Source organism: Anser brachyrhynchus, assembly GCF_964034855.1.
Source record: "Anser brachyrhynchus genome assembly, chromosome: 7".
Classification (NCBI taxonomy): Eukaryota; Metazoa; Chordata; class Aves; order Anseriformes; family Anatidae; genus Anser; species Anser brachyrhynchus.
The window spans coordinates 20,680,187-20,699,502 of record NC_137701.1 but is presented as its reverse complement, the minus strand read 5'-3'; the positions used below and the strand labels follow the sequence as shown (position 1 = coordinate 20,699,502).

At 39.2% G+C, this 19,316-nt stretch overlaps 2 protein-coding genes across 4 annotated transcripts in view; one reads left to right on the top strand and one right to left on the bottom strand.

Annotated features, from left to right (window-relative positions):
• The window catches only part of METTL8 (methyltransferase 8, tRNA N3-cytidine), a 92,896-nt gene that overhangs the window by 52,475 nt on the left and 21,105 nt on the right, over positions 1–19,316 (bottom strand). Inside the window, exon 1 of one of the 3 annotated variants that reach the window (XM_080601001.1) lies at positions 2,966–2,975. The exons of the other annotated variants lie outside the window; for them this stretch is intronic. The gene's annotated coding sequence lies outside the window, so the exon portion shown is untranslated. Of the gene's footprint in view, positions 1–2,965; positions 2,976–19,316 lie in introns of those variants that run through there. 3 annotated transcript variants of the gene reach the window in all.
• Positions 2,916–17,681, top strand: CYBRD1 (cytochrome b reductase 1). The gene is made up of 4 exons (XM_080601041.1): positions 2,916–3,254; positions 10,418–10,626; positions 13,178–13,332; positions 13,527–17,681. Exons 1-4 carry the CDS (start codon positions 3,068–3,070, stop codon positions 13,825–13,827), a joined length of 852 nt encoding a protein of 283 aa, XP_080457167.1. The 5' UTR covers positions 2,916–3,067; the 3' UTR covers positions 13,828–17,681.

Genomic DNA, 19,316 nt, shown 5'->3' with positions numbered 1-19,316 from the left:
TCCAAAGTAATGTGTGAGCGGTCCAGTTTTCTACTTTGTAGGTTCTTACAAACCTGAAGTCACAGTCATCCTGCTTCTACACCTGGCAATGCAGCAGCACAAAGGAAGTTTGTATCAGCTGATGTCCTGACAACCACTGAGAGGGAGCAGCAAACAGAGAACAGGTATTGTACTGAAAAAGCATCAACACGGTCTAGGAGACAGAGGCTCTGGGAAAGAACAGAGATCTTGAACTGCTGCGGCACCTATCCACAGCAATGGTTAACAAAAGCAGGGGTTCACCGATCCAAGAGACCTGACAGCCCCATTCAGGTTATGCCAGTAGGGGTTTATGTTCCGAACTCATGTTCGAATCCTGTGTGCAGCTGAGCCCTCAGCAGCCAACTGTACGATACAGTTCCCACCCGCATGTAACCGTGCAATCCCCTCTGACATTACAGCAGTGCTAAAGATTGCTTCAGATTCCGTACCAATCCAACACAGGGATCAAGTGGGCAAAAAGAGGTGGAAGAACAGGAAGCAAAGAGAAATACCGGCAGGAGTTCCTAACTGTGCTGTCTGAAACATCTTCTGCATTACAGACTTTCCATAAAGTCCACTTTAGTTGATCCAACAATTATTTCGCTCTTGATTCTGGTTTGGTGTATTCAACACTGCCTAAGCTTTCAAGTTTCTATTCTAAAAACAATTTGTTCATATTTAGCTGGCAAAACTGAGCCTAGGATTTCAGTTCAATAAAATTCTGTGTTTGCTCTTGTTATCGGCTGCTTTAACAGCGTTTGCCTGTCAGTATCTTACCAACAATAAGCAGAGACAGTGAGCTTGAATTAAGACCTTGGATTCACAAAATTTGTCATAGTCTGTCAATGCCTTTAAACTGTTAATGGACCATGGAATTTCTGAAATAGGGCCATGTAGATGATTAAAGGATTGGAGCACCCACCAGACGAAGAAAGACTGAGAGAGCTGGGACTCTTTAGCCTGGAGAAGAGATAGCTCAGGGGGATCTTATCAGCGTGTACAAAATACATCAGCCAGGACCGAGTGTTTCTCTCCTGTCACCACCGCCTGCTCTGCCCCTCAGGCTGGATGGAGAGGTATATTTGTGGAGAAATGCTTGGGGAGAAACACCCCATGATAGAGACTTCAGTGCCAAGCAGCATCAGGAGTGCTGGGACCTCTCCTCTCCACTGCCTCAGGTAATGGTGCAAAACATCCACCCCAGAACAATGCTTTCTTCACCCATCCTTCTGCACACTATGACCTTGCAACATGGCAGCTTCACTAGGCTGCTGGGGAAAGGATTGATGCCTCTTCCGTGTCCCGCCACTTTGTTTTGCCGCTGGCAGAGCAGAAGTGGTGCCAGCAGCCTGAGGCTGGAAGGGAGCAGAAACAGACTAGAAGCAGAAATGGAGGCAAAGTGGGATGCCTACACCTGGGACATCCTAAACTGGGCTGTCTGTATTACATTGCACAAGGCGCTCCTGACAATTACTTATCTAATAATTTTGGAACTGGCATCGTGCAGATTTAAGTCCAAGGACAGCTGGGCACTGATGGAAATATAACATGAAATGAGCCATGTAAGCTCTCAGGTGACTGTGACAGAACTCTCCATAACCCAGCCTACTATCTTTGTGTCTTGCTGCTACAGGGAACCCAAGCAAAACAAAAAGAGCTACACACATTTTCTTGACTGTTTCCACACCATTGCTAAGCACACTTTTTTCTTTGCAATCCTTCCCGTTTCCTTTGGTACACAGCATTTTCTACAGTCTTTTTTTTCCACTCCAGCAGCCATCTTCCAGCTTCTGGTCTGCGACGTAGACACAGTGAAAACTCAATAACCAAAGTTATTAAGCAGGTATTCTATATTACGGTGCCGGGTGTGGGGGGATCGCTCCACCTAACACACACACCAAGGGTTACTGGCAGTGTGCTTATGTTAATGGCATATATACATATTCATTTCATTTCCTGTGAGTCTCTCGCATATTCATCAGGTCTCCAAAGGATCATTAACGTAGGTTCCCACCCCTGTTCGCATGCATGCTAGAGTCCTTGGGTGGTCATCCAGCATACTCTGGAGGTCTTTTGATGAAGGCCAGAAGTCTTCCTCCCTGCTAAACTTCTGATCCTTCCTTTCTTTGACAGACTTCAGCAGTCCAAGCCAGTTCTTGCTGGTTCCATTATCTCTGTGCATACAGCCTTTTACTCCCTTATCTTTAGGGTTGTCCTGTCGTTGTGGTTAACATACAGTTGTGTTATCACAACTCAACGTAACTACATGTCTGAGGTTCTGCTATTCCGTGAGGAATACAGACAGAGATGGACAAAGTGTAAGAGACTGAGAAAAGACATCATAATGGGAGCAACTTTGAGTACTATTGATAAAATGACCCCTCTGTGTTGTATCTTGGCCCATTGGAAGGATAGGGCAGGCCACCCAGAGGAGACGTTAATCGTAAGATCTTAGTTAAGTATTGTAACCAATAGTGGACTTAAACAAAAAAAAAACAAACAAACAAATGTCTCAATGTAACTAAACCGCCTAGCCTGGCAGGTCCCAACAGCACAATGCCCAAACACTCCTCCAGACGCACACCAACAATCCGTGTATGAAAACGGCGAGTATTTGTTTTAAATTTCATCACTCGGGAACCCGCTGGGAACCAAAGTGGATGGTCGTGCCTGGAAGCGTGCTCGGAGCACGACACGTCGAAACCTCTCAGCATGCATCTCCTGTGTGTTCCTGGCCTCAGCACCGCGCCGTGCTCCCGATTTGCCCCGGCTGGTCCCGGTTCGTCCCGGTTTGCCCACCGGTGCCGGCGAACCGGTGCCTCGACGCCCTGACTCCCCCGCGAGGGAGGGCGCAGGCAGGGCCGGCACCCTGCGGGGGTCAGCCCGGGCGGGACCGCGCGGCGCGTTCCCGGCTCCCGGCCGGCAGCGGGAGCTGGGCGGCTCCCCGGCCCCGGGCCGACCCCGACCCCGCCCTGCCCCTGCCCCTTCCCCTCCCTCCGTCCCGTCCCGTCCCTCCCCTGCGCCGCGGCGGAGCGGGGCGCGGAAGATGGAGGGCTACCGGCGGTTCCTGGCGCTGCTCGTCTCGGCGCTGCTGCTCGGCTTCGTGGCGGTCGTCTGCTCCATCGTCTGGGTCCTCCGCTACCGCGAGGGGCTCGGCTGGGACGGCGGCGCGGCGGAGTTCAACTGGCACCCCGTCCTCGTCGTCACGGGCTTCGTCTTCGTCCAGGGCATCGGTGCGTGGGGGCTGCGGGGCCGGGGGGCGGCCGGTGGGGAGAGGAGGGGAGGGAAGGCAAGGCAAGGCAAGGGAAAGGAAGGCAAGACAAGGCAAGGCAGCGCTCGCACCGAGACGGGACAAAGGTTCCTTTGTAGTAAGGCGAAGCTGCGATGTGTATTTTTGTTGTTTTCTTTTTCTTTCTTTCTTTTTTTTACTTCCCTTCGAGCACTTGTTTACCCTGGCCTGGATTTGGGAGTGCTTTGCGCAGTGCTCGTGAGGTGTGTTTTCCTAGCCAGCCTCAGTTTGGGAGAGCTGGGAACCGAAATGCCAGAACTGCTGCCCAAGGAAAGTTTCTCTCTTTTGGCTGTGTCCCTGCTGGCTCGCTCTCTTGAGTCTCCCGAGGAGAAAGCAAAGTTCAGCACCACTGAAGCCAGACCCAGGAGCGGGGTTGGTGCCAAGGAAGTCATAGCACCAGAAGCATTGCCATGGTGCAGTTTGTCAGTGCAGATGTTGTGTAAACCCTTTTAAGAAATACATCTTTTAAATTAACTTTTAATTCTGTTGCCTGAGTAATATAAAATTTTATTATGATGGGGTGGGATCACTTTTCAATAGTGCATGAACATTTGATTGCATAGGGCTCGGCCTCAGACTAACTTAAAAGCGTCCCGTTACTCGCAACGTGAACAGTGCCTCTTCTTCCACCACGCACTGTTCGTGTGTTAGGCCTTGAGGGCAACCACTGTTCTTTGATGCCAACAGGAATGTGGGGTTTGAACTATGTGTTTTTGCTGTTAGTGTAATGAGCTAATTCCAAGAAAATGACTAAATTAGAGACGATGCAGTTGATAAATGGTAAGAATTTAGGAGAGATAAATGCAATACTCTCAGGAAAGCTTAAAAAGCAGATAATAATAGAGCACCACAGAGATGCTAACTAGCCAGGTAATATATTTGACTAAAGCTTAATGTTGCAAAAAATAAGGGCACCAGACAGTACCTTAAAAATCCTGAAATTTGGGAGTTAATGTTTATGCTAATGGCATTAAGACTAATGGGGAAATTTGACAGGCATAACAGCTCCCAACGGTATGTTCTGATAAAGTCGGTGACAAAATTCTTGCTAGTTTCAACGTCCAGAGAATACGCTAAGAAACATCAGTAATTTCTCAGAAAAGGGCAAATGAATGTTGCAGGCAACAGTGGAAATTCTTCCAGTTTTACCACTGACTTCTCAGGGGGAGGTGAGGGGAAGACTTTACTGTTCTTAAGTAACAAAGAGCCTCTAGAGGCTTAAAGCATAAATATAAACAGAAGTATTTTTTCTTTGTAATAGGAGGAATTAACTTAGGATTTCATTGCTAGTAACCTTATTTACGTTTGCTTCATTGCTGAATGATAGATTGCACTCACCCCGCCAGGAAACATGTCCAGCACATCTGGACATTCATTCCCGTGGAACGTGGTGTTTGGATCGCATGTGTGCTCGCTCTGCGGCAGGAGCCCAGCCAGTCGGAGGCTGGAAGATGCAGGAGGAGTGGGTGGCTGCCTACTTCTGGTTACGTAGGGAATTTGGTGATTTGAACAGACGCTGCAAATTTAATTTTTCTCAGCAGCAGTGGGGTGTGTTCTGTGCTTTGTGGCTTTAAGTTACAAGTAAGTTTTGAGCAATAAAAATTCTTTGAAGCTGTTTTATATAATGTTGCTCAATAGGTCATGTGAAGTGTAATTTCAGGCTATAAATATGTAATGAAGAACACCTGTTGACTTCACTAAGATAAATAGTACTTATTGTGATCAAACTACTGTGCTTTTTCTTTTTAAAGACCTAGAATTTTTGCAGAAAATAGGGGGAGGTTTTCTGCAGAACTTCTTCCTACTCATTTGCTTCTATTTCCTCTGAAACTCAGTTTGCCCCTGTTTCAGAGTAAGGATGTTTCCTCAGGCCTTGTGTAGGTAAGAGTATCTGTAAAGTAAATGCAAGTTTACTGTGGCTCGAAAAAAAAGAACATACACAAGAAATTCATTAATAATAGAGCATTATTTGGAATTGGAAATTCTGTTACATAATACAAAAAGCAAAGTTGCAGACTGATGGAGTATTATATAAAATTAGATGAAACAGCAGCAGATCAGACACTACTCTGGATCTGATTGAATTCAATGGCAGACTTCTGTCAACTACATTTCAAAGTAATTTGGATGAGTCTGGGGAATAGCTTATTTCTTTGGGCACCTACAAGAAAAATAAATCTTTAAGTAGTTAAACGTGGAAAGGAATAGCTAAATAACCTTGGTTAAATTTGTGTGCAGGATTTGAAATAGTAACCAAATCGCCTGTTTCTTGAGTTCACTGAACTCTGTACAAAGGATAGAACTGTATTGTTGGTCTGTGGGAGGCAGAGGGGATGACCATAATAATGTGGATGCGGGGAAGTACATTGCTGTATATATCTTGTCACACAAATGAAAAAGCTGTAGGCATGGTAGTATTAATACTAACTATTTGTGGATCAGTACCTCTACATAAATGATACCTGACAAAACACTGGCAGTGCACAGTAATTGTCCAGATGATTTTCTAGACTTTAAAGTGGGGAAAAAATACAGGCAATAAAAGTTCGTGTGCATCTTAGCACAGCAACATTCTTTTAAAAGAATAAGATAGGGAAAACACATGAGGAAAAATTATTTTACATCATAATTGTTGCATGATGACTGTAGACACCAGGGCACGCTTCAAAGCAGTATTTACTTGCTGTTTCATGTTTGGTCTGTAAATGATAATGCTTGGTTCCTTCCAAAGGACTAATTATGAGATCTCCATTATGATCTAATGCAGAGTAGAATATTTTTGAGGGTTTCTCCACTCATTACTCACCTCATAAAAGGATATGTTTATCTACAGAGGTGTGACAGTTTATGTTGGATACTGAGGAACAGCAGAGCAGGTTTTGGGGTTGTGGAAAATTGAATAAAGACAGAACAAGGAGGATGGGGTAGTCTCTCATCCCGCTCTACTCTATGTCTCTCATCCTTGGGTCAGTCTTCTATGGTATTTATTAGTTACATTTAACCTCTGCACAATAAAGTTTGCAGTGAGGTTGACACTATGTCTTGGAAGATACTGGCACAATTAATATTCCTCATCAGATATGATTTATAAATATCTGTAACTTATATTTTAAACAGGCTTAAAATGAGGACATGGCCTAAAGACAGCAATATATTGATAAAAGAGTATAACATGAATGTTACGTAAGAGATCTTGCAGAGAAAAAAAGAAGGAAAAATCCTGGTCTACCACATTACCGTGTGGTGTTCTAGAGTCAATTAAATGTCAGGTTGGATGGGGCTTTGAGCAACCTCATCTAGTGCAAGGTGTCCCTTTCCGTGCCAGGGGGGTTGTACTAGATGACCTTTAATGACCCTTCCAACCCAAGGTATTCTACAACTCTGTGAAATTTCATCTGTATGGATGAAATTAGGTAAATGGGTGAGACAATGTAACAGCTCACTCTGGCTGAAATACTCTACATTTTTCCTCCACTTTTCCCTTTCAGCTTTCTCCTTGACTCTGGCTTCATCTTCCTCCTGCCTCATTTGTGCCATCTCTGGCTGTTGTCAGACCCATAAACAACCCTTTCCCTGCCACCCTACTCCTCCAGTATTTTTTTTTTCTGGAATAGCAAGTTGAATTGTCTTCACAAAAGTTCTCAGAAGTGCCACAGATGGGAGAAGGGAGATAGTGGACAAGGTGCAACAGCCAGGAGAGCAAGTGCAAATCTATTTTGAAGTAATCATATTCTTTCATCTTTAAATCATATCTAAAGATAATGCTTGCTCCAAATTATCTGACAAACACAATTACCTCTGCTTCGAATATAACAAAACATCTGATAAAAGGAAAAATGGTTAATTCCTGGAGTTTCTAACGTTCACTGAGCTTTAGAATTCTGAGGAATTGAAGGGCAAGTGACTTCTGAGCTGCAAGGGTCTCATCAGAGGCAGGCTGTGAAGAGGCAGTTCTCTTGATGACTTTAGAGTCCTTTGGAATGATAAATGGGGACTTATTTTATTGGGTTTACTTCGTTCTTCTAGTGCTAAAGTATTTCCCAAAGAATCTAGTGGCCATACAGAACTTGCCAAAGGCAAGCAGTAGGATCATCCAAGGAGCACAAGAGGAGCGAAGCGAATTGTTCCCTTCTGGCAGCTGGGAGGTGTTGTGTAGTGCAAGCCCAGTGTATCCCCAGAACCACATGTGCCCTCTGGGGCGGAAGGTGTCCCATGAGCAATCCATTATACTGCACTGCAGCACTCACCAGTCAGAAGTACTAGAGAGCTCACTAGAATTTTGCTTTGTATACTTGGCGATGAACAAGGTGTCCTATACCACATAAAATATTGCAAGATCACTCCACCCTGTGTGATGTGCTTTAAAATCAGAGTTCAAAGCAAGAGTGAGATCAGAGTGAAGCAGCTGTGTCTAAGGATGCCTAGACTTGAATAACGCTATCCTCTTACTAAGAGAGATGTTGTACATAAAGGAAGTTCTTTACAGGACTGCTTTAACACTTCACTACTAAAAATGCTATAACTGTGTAAGTGCTTTGAACCCAGGCTAATTTAAATTTGAGATGAAATTACAGATTACAGCTGAGTCGCTCTTTTAGGAGCGCCACTGAAAGCCTAAGGTCCTTCCTCCTCTCCGCACTGTTCTCTGGAGTGTCTTGCTCCCTCCTGCTGGTTGGAGAAGCACCAGTTGTGACAAAGCAGGGTTGGGGGAAGCACACAGTCAGAAAGGAAGTGAAAGTGGTGATGGGGAAAGGAGACTGTGCCTTTTGTCAGTGGTAAACTGGCAGGTCTACTCAAGTTGCAATGTTTAACTTCACACACAGTCCTTACTGAAAGGGGATTAAACCAAAATGTGCTATCATGGATTTGTCCTGGGCTACAGCACATAACATGCTAATGCATTGCTAGTAAGTGTCCAAGCCATTTATCTGCATTTCTTGCTTTTCTCTTATAGTATTTCCAAAGGCAGACAGACAAAAAGATTCATGGCCCATACAGAGATCTGAGACTAAGTGGATACGGAGTTTGATAGTGATTTTGAAAGTTAAATAGATGACAGTGTCTTATGCACCAAAGAAAAATGTTAGACAAAAATTTTAGCCTGGACATGACCCTTTGAGAACCAAGGCTGAAATCTGAGACCAGGATCTATTCAGCTCAAGTTGACTTCAAGATATTTAGAGTCCAGTACTCTGTTCCACTTGGAACAAACTATTGAGAATAGATAGAGCATGGAAGATTTACCGGGAATATCCTGATAGGATACTGAGGTTTGGTTGTGACCTTTTGGCATACCAGCTATACTAGGTTAGAAATCCTTGATGCTAAATTTTGCCTAATGCAGGCAATTATTTCAATATTAAAAAGATTACTGTATAAATTTTGGGGAACTGTTGTAGGTGATCATAAGCTCATTGTGCTGAATCACATATATCAAATTCTGTCATATAGACTGAGTACTGTCAAGCTGTCTTTAAAACAAGGCTTCTGTCTTCCTGATTTTTTTTCTGATTTGCTCTTGCCTCTTTGCTCTTGCCTCTTTTAAAAAGTAGAAAGTTGAGAACTATCTAAATGCTGTATATATTTAAATATTTTAAGGGACACTTTCATTCCAATATTATATATTTACACAGTATGTAAAAGCACGTATTGATTCAAAATCTGCTTGTAGACTGGAAATTCCACTTATGAACAGTGTTTTCTTTGTGAATTATGTAGTGGAGTGCTGTATTTCCTGGCGTGTATCCAAGTCAATATACATATGTGTAAATAGAACTTTAAAATTAATTTGCCATTTATTCATTGCAACATTGAGTTTTTTCTTTTTTTTTTTTTTTAATAAAAAGATAGGGTTATGGAGAAGTAATGAGGAAAGCACACAAGAATTACTTAAGTAAATACTTACTGTTTGCAGGTAGTATCAGGTAATAGATATTTATCAGGTAATAGATATCTTTATTTTCTAGTACATTTATTTTCTCATGAGTGTTTAGAATGGAAACTTCTTTTTAAACCTGGATATATTCTTTAGTTTTAATACAGCTAATTATATATAAGGATTTGAATATCATTTCATAAGCAGAAACCTTAAATAAAGATTTGATGAATTAGATGAATGGAGCACAGCCTTTTTTCCCAGGCAAGGCATTAGCGTTTATTGGTCAAATGACTGGGCCTGCTCATAAATATTTGTCCCCTGTTATCTGAATGTACTTGTGTGTTAGCGCACATCCAGAAATACTACAGGTTTTTATTCAGAAGTACCTGGGGCTTCAGTGATCTGGTCTGGTCTGTGTGCAACAGACAGGGGTCAGTCATGGCAGGGAAGGAGCAGTGAGGACTTTGAGGAAAGAGCTTGGCGAGGAGCACTCCAGGCTGTTATTCTTATGGACCATCTGGAATCAGAAATTGTTGTTTTCTTCACACTGGACAAAACACAGTATGCTAGTGTTACATGTGCAGCTATAGGCAAAAGATCTTTCTTACATTTAACAGTGCTTCGAGAGCTGTAGCTGCCAGATCCTATTAATTCTTAAAGTAGGATTATGATTCCCTTATGCTGGGTAGCCTTTTCCTGTCTAAAATAGTCCTACTAATATCAAGGTAATAGATACAGCTATATAAATATCTATGTAATTAGTAAATAGCATCATGAAAAATTGCAAAGAGAATAAACATTTAAAAAAAAATCTTGCATCCTTTCTCAGTGTGTGATCTTCTGGATATAAGAATTAGGCCTTATTCCTCCAATCTGGCTAGTAGCAGAAAAATCAAAATCCTGTGCAGACTTCCTGTTAGATCAGTTGAAGTAACAAAGAAAAGATAACAAGTTTTTTACTGTTACTTTTTTGAAACACACTTGAACTTTTCAAAAAAGTTAGGAATAGATTTCCCTAAAAGCTATATTTACGCCTCAGTTGTATATTTGGAATATGCTATGTGTTTGGCTATGTAGAAGAAAAAGCTTTTTAATAGATTTTTTTTTAGAGGATTAAAGGTCAGATTTTCCCTAATTTACAATAGAAATATGTGAATGATGCATGATTATCAAAATCTTAGAGAAGCTATACTGTAAGGCATAACATCTTGTTTCTGTTCTTTCTTCAGCCATTATTGTGTACAGGTTACCTTGGACCTGGAAGTGCAGCAAACTCCTAATGAAGTTCATACATGCTGGATTAAATACCATAGCTATGATTCTTGCAATTGTTTCTATGGTAGCCGTGTTTGAATATCACAATGCCAGGAAGATTCCCAACATGTACAGTCTGCACAGCTGGATTGGGCTGACTGCTGTTATATTTTATTCTCTCCAGGTCAGAATCTAACTGTATTTATAAACCGGTTGTAAAGTTAAAGAACGTGTTGAGTAATTCAGGTACCATAGGCCCTAAATAATAATATATCGTATCCTACAATATGCTCTATTAGGATACCCATCTTAAATTCTGTGATTTGGCAAATGAGCAAGTACTGGATCCTTGACTTCAAGGAAAAAAGTATTTTAAAGCCTATTTTGTTTACTTGCTGGGTTTATTTACTGTTCAATTATACAGTAGTGTTTTTCTAAGCTCTATAAACTGTTGAAGTTAAAGCAAGTGATTTGGTTTGTTGGCAGGATATTTAAACACAGAGCTTTTATTGAGGAATTCTCAAATGAGGTAATTGCTTTTCCCTTTTTTATTGTTGATGATTCTTTTGCAGTTAGCATAAGTTTATAAATTTTAAGTTTTTTCTTGGTCTCAGGAGTTCTCTATCACCACAACGAGCGCAGCAGGGGGCAGTGCAGACCTAAAGGCTCTGACATGTAAATTAGTTATTACAGAGAAAACAGTTTTCCTGAATCAGCAGATCTTTGATAAATGTTCATGTGCTTGCTTTTAACTGCTCCTGTTGCCAGAGAGTTGGAGTTACCATAATTTAAAATGAACTAACTTGATATGTTTTGCATTTGGCTTAGAAGAAGAGCAGGTGTGCCCTGACATGTAGTGTACACATGCAGGTGTGATGTTTCTGCACCTAAAATTCTGAAGTCCTTCTATTATGTGGAAATAGAAAACAGTTAACTAGGAGGAAGAAATCCTATGTGTGGGACATTAATTAATGCTTTTGTCCTTCACTGTTCAGGCTAGGACTAGTATTGGAACAGTGTTTTTAACACTCAGAAAAAAGAAGGCATGTTGCCGCATTGTTAACTATATACTTTATAGTTGAACAACTACAGCTAATGAGTAAGAAGAACAGTGTTAAGATTTTCCTCGTCTTAATAGCAGTTATTTCAGGGAAATCTCTGCTGCCACTATACTAAGTATCAGTATTTTTTTCTAATGGTTAAGATGAAGAACCGTGAATAACATCTTAATTCTACTTTTCATTTTGCTACTCTAAACATGATCAATGGCACTTAACTAAATGCCTTGTCTGTCTGATCAATAGAATAGTGATGTTACTCCTTCCAGCCAGGGTAGTAAGTCTCCAATCAGACTGGTATTTTTGAAGTGATTGAGAAATATTGTTAGGAAAGAGTCATAAAATAGTATTTCCGTTAGAGAAGACACTGGAAATGGTTTGTCAATCTCAAAATTAAGAAATTATTGAGGGGGGATGCTCACATAATACTATACCTGCAGGAATAGTAGTGTAAATAAATTATATTTAAGCCAATGTATGTTAATATAGGACAGCACAAGGACACAAATTTAATAGGACAGAAATGTCAAATGGACACTATTTCTTGGAAAGCAGTGACTCTGGAAAGAAGTGCCTAAAGAAGACATGAAGCTCAAAATGAGTTCTTAGGATGCTTTGACAATAGAAATAAATTCACTTATAAGAGTTTATTTTACCTCCATATATGGCATTGGTGAAACCAGTATGCAATACTATGGAATACATTTTTTAATTTCAAAAAAAAAATGCAAAGAAAATCTGGAAAAGTAATTTGAGAGCTAGAAAAACTGCCTTCTAGTGAAAGACTTAAAAAGCTCCAATTGTTTAGCAGATATAAAAGGAGATTAAGACATGACTTGATTAAGGTGTATTAAAAAGCTTCCCAGGGAGAAAATACCTGGCTCTTTAATCTAGCGTGGGAAGACAAAACAAGGATGAAGGCTGGAAATGAAAACAAGATGAAATACAAATTCACGTACTACTTCTCATTTAGCAGCAGGATTAAGTTAAGGGAGAACAAACTAAAGAAAGGATACAGCTTTAAGGTGCCAGTGCAAGCCTGTGACTGAAACCACCACGTGACATGATGTGTTCTCCTCTGTCACAGACTTAGCACTAATGGGAGGACTCATGGCCCCTGAACAGCTTCACGCTACCCACACACATCTTCACTCTGTAATGCCAGTAGACCATTGTCCTTCTAGAGGCGTGTTCTTTAATTTAGTGAAAGCTCTAACAGAGTGAAATTCTTTAGTCCACTCAAGACAAAAGGTTATACTGCCTTCTGATCTTCATTTATGTGTAAATCTATAGCAGAAGGGGAGAACAGGACTTGGAATTGAAGGGACTGTAAACATGTAGCTAGTCATTCCTTTAATATCTTACTGAGTTATTGACAGTGAAAACTTGTGTTTCCCGTACTCAGATTGGTAGCAGTTTTAGCATTAGCAGTAAGTTTGGACACTGATATGAGGTGGGATTATTTATCAAATATCTAATGTCTGCTTCCCAGGTGCTAATCCAGAATGATTGCTTTGGTTTTGCAAGGAAACCCATTCAAAAATAAAAATGCCAATTCTTATCAAATTTGTACCTGAAAACATCTCAAATTTCAATTTTTATAATGGTTTTGATTTTGACTGAGACGTGCAGCTTGTTTTCCCTAAAGCTTTAACCATGAATTTGTTCTGTGTTTAGCTTTTCTTGGGCTTTGCTGTCTTTCTGCTCCCGTTTGCTCCAGTTCCTCTCCGGGCGGCTCTCATGCCAATCCATGTTTATTCGGGTCTCCTCATCTTTGTAGCAGTGATTGCATCAGCTCTCATGGGAATCACAGAAAAGCTTCTATTTTCTCTGTAAGTATTTTTTTTTCCACTTGTTTATTAAGTTTATTCATTGCATACTGTAATTCTGTTTGTATAGAACAGTAATGATCTAGTATTGGGACATTCTTTGGTTTTGTTTTTAAAAAGACCTCTTATCTATCAGGAGACTGCTGGTTTAGACCAGGATTGTCTTTAAAACAACTTTTTTTTTTCTCCTTCCAAAGGCAAAGTCCTGCATATAGTGAATCCCCACCAGAGGCTATTTTTGTCAACTGTCTTGGTCTTTTGATTGTCACCTTTGGTGCGCTTATTTTGTGGATGGCAAGCAGGCCCCACTGGAAGCGCCCGCCAGAAGAGAGTGCTAAAGTTCAGCGGCCCAACGGAGGGGCTCCGGAAGGCGTGGAGGCAGAATCCACCATGACAGATTGCAGTAATGCAGACAGATCTGATGCGGGGTTCAACAGTGAAGCAGCCAGAAAACGAAACTTCAAACTTGATGAAGCAGGCCAACGATCAACTATGTAAAGAAAATATATAGAACAGCAGTACTAGTATACTGCCCAAAAGCCTGTTCCTTCCAACTCAGTTATATGGAGATATATATATATAGGTTGCAATTTTATTTACAGTATGGCTTGCTCAAAGACATTCAAGTTTTCTGCATATGAATTTAAATTCCAGTGAGTCCCAAACACATCATATTGGTTCATGCTCAGTCCTTATTTAAAGAAAAACGAATGGCATCACATAATGAGAACATGTTTTCCACGTCACTTTTTAATTTTATGTTTTTATCTCTTACAGTCATGAAAAGTTATGAAGACTAAATTCTGTTCTGAGAGATTTTGCAGGTATGAGTGAAAGCTGTGAAGTGTACCAGAGAGCAGAATTTAGCTGTAAGCACATAACTTTTCTGCTAATGTTTACTTTTTTAAGGACTTGATTTCTCAAGTTGATTAAACCCCTCACAAACAACTAAGACCTATAGGCTTTGAGGTCACTCAGCACTTTGCAGAGTTGCACTGTAAAAGTTTTTAGTCTAAAATTTTGAATTCAGATAAAGAAATAGAAAAATTTGCCTGTTATCTTAGTGAAATGTTATGTGGCTTTTAAAACTTCTTGGAGTTTTTTGTTGTTTGTTTGTTTGTAATCAGAATGTATCTGTTGAATTTCTTTTTAATCATTTCTACCAAATATATATATTTTATAGAGATAACGTATCCTTTACTGAAATCTTAGGAAACTGCAATACATCCAAGAATTTGTCTTGGAAAGCTATAGATACACACTTAGAAAAATATGTGTCGCTTAACCAAATCTTCCTTCTATCCCAGAAGGCAGCATTTTATTATCTTGATTTGATTGTACAGTTCCTATTGATTTATGACAGTAGACTAGAAATTAGTTGGTTAGAAACCAGAGTAGACTGGTAGTGGTATCAGATAAGAAAGGAGCTTGAAGTGAGAAATGTTTTCTGCCAAGAAACAGATGAGCTTTGCTGATTTGATTAAAATACTACCAGTTAACTGAAAGCTGATTTTGCCATCTCCATACCGGTGTCACAGTCATTATCGTGATAAGAATTAAGACATAATTTAGTCTACAAGCAAGCTACATAAACTCTATGACCTCTCTTATTTGAAATTAAAGTGTTAAATAATGCAGTTCAAGTCTCTACTGGCACTTTACTTTTATAGTTCTTTCTAGTAATCAGTGTATTAATGTATTATGCTCATTCAGTTATTTCACAGATACAAACAATACTTTGTTACTACCATAGAAGAATAATTGTAATAGATTATTTTGATTGCACATTTCCAAAGTGATGAGCCTTTCTATTATGATGTCTTCTAAAAGCTGCAGAACCCGCTAAAAGTCATCTTGGTAACTGCAATACCTGTTCCAATTTTACCATTCTTCATGTTGCAAAGAACTCTATATAGACTGTTTCAGGCAGCAGATCATCTCCTTTTTAAGGCTAGATAAATTTGCATCTATCTAATTAAAATATTCAAACACATTAAACTTTGGCAAATACATAATTTTGTAGTTAGTGTTGCGTTAATACAACCAATTTTGATTATGCATTATTTTCGATCTTTGACAAAAAGCGCCTCAGTTCCTATTATTTGATTTGTGATAACATTTAATTATTTTGTGAGTGCAGTATAGAAAGCTAGCAGAGCAAATTATTAGAAAAAAAAAGTTACCTACTGTACTATTTGGTACTCAAGGACTACATCCCAGAGTTCTGCTTTCACTTACATATATGTGTGGATGTTTAAGACCCATCTAGCATTGGTGAACTGTTTCATTTGAGAAAACAACTTTCAAATGCCTTAATGCAGAATTCAATTACGCGAGAAGGAAGTATCATCCTATTGTGTGAGCGCTTGTCCAGTCCCAGTATGTAGAATGGATTGGACAGCTTTTTCCTTGTTTTTCAAGCTCTACACAGTCGTCTGTTTTCCCTAAAATTGTTCTGGGCAGCTACAGCATAAAATCCAAATAGTACAATTAGCAGCTTTCTGAAAGAAAAATGAGAACACTTGTTTTACTTGAAATGAGTGCTCAACTGACATGATGATATGCATCCTACTGTGTATATTACGTATTAAGTAGCAGAAGAGATTTGCTGTAGCTTCTGGAGAACACTAAACTGTGCTACCATTTTTTCTTGTGATCTCTTTTTATGTTCTGCTCAAATAAGTCTGCTTTTTTGGTGAAATCAGTAAGCATTTTTTTTACAGCTGGTGGATGCACATCTAGTCTTTGTGCGAGATGCTCTGTTAACGCTTTTGAAGTATGAGTTCATGTATGCACTTCACAACACGTGGACCACAGGCAACTTTAAGTTGGTCTGTATTGCTTTGTTGCTGTGTCTCATCTATGTTTGAATATGAGCCCATTCAATCCTTGCATAGCACTGAGTCATCTAATATAAAGTGTGTGCATGTGTGCAAGGTAGTCCAAGGACTGTTCTGGAATAAACCCTAACTGTATTGTATATTGGGAAGGAAAAAAAAATCTGTTATTTCCTTTGTTACAACACTGACTTGGAAGTATCAAAATAACAACTTTTGGGTGAACAGCTCTATATGCTGTTTAAAGTTAAGCTACAGTAACCAGTATGCCTTTTGTTTTCCATTTTATTCCACAAACTGTTCATGACACTTGAAAAAGAAAGGTGGCATTTCTTTACTTCTCTATTCTGATGATATAAAACTCATTGAAAAACGAGGATTAGCAAACTTTTGGAGGTAGTTTGTCAGACTCTATTTTTGTTTTTCAACGTTGAGGATAAACACGATGGTAGAAACTCAATGGGAGCTGGGAGATTCCATTCTGGGAAATTATTGTTACAAGCAGGTAATCAGTGATATTTCGTTTGTGTGAAGTGTGGGCTTCTGGCTGCTTTGAACTTTGGAAGGTTCCTGGGAGTAGCTCCGAGCTCCAAAACCTTGCTCAACCTTAGTGGGTGCAATTTAAAGTAGCCTCAACATGCTATAGACTTTGGCTTCTGCTATAAATTGATTTAAAAGATCTGTAAGGATCCCTGCAACATACAAGGTTAGTTCAAGTGCTAAATAAAAATACATAGGACTTTGGAGAGTAATTTTCTTTGGAAAAAATGTACTCCTACAGCCGCTTCTCAAAGGGGCCTTCCATCACCTTTTCTTTCATACAGATTTTTTTACCTATAGTTATATGCAGTGGTATCAACACAGGAAATAAAAAGGGTGTATTTTCAAAGATATAAAAAGAAGTTAGAATTCTAGCTTTTTTTATCAGGAGTTTTCTGCATGTGTGAACATCTTCTACATTGTTACATTTTTACAGGGACGTGATTGTACAGCTTACAGTCCAAGTTTGAATTCCTATTAAAACAGGAAGTTAAAAAACCTATCATTAAAAGTACTATTTTTAAGATGTCTGAAAAAATAATTATTTTTAATGTACTTGCTGTCTTGCAGTACTGAACACAGAGGCAGAACAGTGTTTTTTCTGACATTAATGAAACTGAAAAATGATGGTGCAAATTAGATTTTAAAATTGAATGCACAGTAATTATATGTACGTCTTACTACATGTAGCCATGAAGATTGCATATGATATTGTAAATATGGATTACTTGTATACGTGGATATTTTATTGAGAGAGTATCTGATATTGCCAAATATTTTCTAATATGGAAGACTTTCTTTTGCTTCCATATCTGAAAAATCTTTCCTCTGTTTCTAACTGTTCACAAGAACTTAAAGAATTATTTTGTTTTGTTACTTGCCTTACTTACTTGTAGATTAAAGCAAATGTTTAATTACAATGTATATTTTCTTATTCTTTTTTATGTTAATAATAAAGAATTTTCAAGCTTATGATACCACTGAGTGCAGATTTATATTATGGTACTAAAACACAACTTTTTAAATTTGGCAAAAGATTAAATTACTCATATGATTACTTTTTTGAAAACAGGAGGATATTTTACACTATTTCCTTATTGTTTTAATTAAAATATTCCAAGTATTGCTGATGATATTCCTCATGAAATTTATATACTGTGTAGTACTAGAAGGATAACCAGTATACAATGGAAAATGAAGGAATTCACTGTATAAAAAAAGAATCTGTATTACACCTTGTGATGATACTAGAACTTTCCCATAGCAGTTGTTAGAGGGGAAAAAATATCCTCAGGCATGAGATTGCCATTGCAAATAAAGAAAGATCATAAATTCTGAAGTATGACTGTTAAATAGTCACACAACATGCTATAAGATCCAAATACCCTCGGATACATAGCAACAGCCAAACTGAACACAGAGCAAATGTTTCGAACTCACAGAATGTTCTGACCCAAACTGAAAAATGATGTACGCATACATATAAAAATGTATCTATACATCAAGTTACTCATCAATAGGTTATTTATCATAAAATGCTATAAATAACAAAACCATCTGTATGAACGGATCTGTAAGAAAGAAAGAATTAAAGTATGTTCTTGACCTTAGTAAGATTAATTGGAAACTCTTCTCAGAGTGTAAAGCATAAACTCATTACTCCTGGATATCATACATTAGTTTGCTAAACCTTTCTAACATGATCATAATCATGGAGGAGTAAAAATACTGTTACAATCATCATTACAACAGAATACTTGCTGTAGTCAAACCTCACTTTGCTGTATTCAAACCAATTCCCTGTTGCTGATAACTTCTCTTAACTGTCTCCTGCTGGATGGACTTTCTGGTAAAATACTCCATATCTTTTCAGTATGTTGGCCATTTCAAAATTCAATAGAAGCTCAATTATAGTCACACTTGAAAGAGAGGAATCAAAGTTTTGGAGGGGGGACTGCATTTGTGTGTAGACGTGCTTTTGCAAACACATGATGCAATGCTTATATACAGATTTTTGCATTGCATTATGCTATGACCAACACTTTTGATCTCTGTAAGACTAGTGGGATGTAATGAAGAGTAAATTACTACATAGTAAGAGATAAGTATGGGTCAACAAAATGGATGAAAACCACTCCAAGTAATGCAACTAGTAGAAGAGGGGAGGTAAAATGAGAAAAGCCAGTTACTGAATGCAGGTAACAGAACTCTAAAAAAAAATAAGCTAACTCTGACAGAAGAAGAAGAAACAACTAGTACAAATTTCTATTAGCTCAGGTTTGACACTTGTGGTCATTGCAAACTACCAACCAATATATGTCAGCTTGAGGCTTGAGTTTACAGTTGCATCCATGGCCACGTGTACCGACTACTCCTTGGCTCCCACCCTGCCTCTGAAATGTGCAAACTGGTTCTTCAGGCACAGAAATTTGGGCCATGGTCAATGACAAAGCCATGAAGTTCTAGGTGGATTTACTTTACACTGTATACTCTACTATTTTAATCTTAAGCATTATTTAGATCTCTTAATTATATGACTCTTCTTCAAAAAGTCTAAGGCTAAATCCCAGTAAAATCATTCATTCACTATGGATCTAATTCAACCACCTG

Coding starts and splice junctions, on each gene's coding strand:
- CYBRD1 (XM_080601041.1), top strand. CDS start 3,068: ATGGAGGGCTACCGGCGGTTCCTGGCGCTGCTCGTCTCGGCGCTGCTG. Junction 3,255..10,417: donor CGTCTTCGTCCAGGGCATCG/GTGCGTGGGGGC, acceptor TTCTTTCTTCAG/CCATTATTGTGTACAGGTTA. Junction 10,627..13,177: donor TTATATTTTATTCTCTCCAG/GTCAGAATCTAA, acceptor TTCTGTGTTTAG/CTTTTCTTGGGCTTTGCTGT.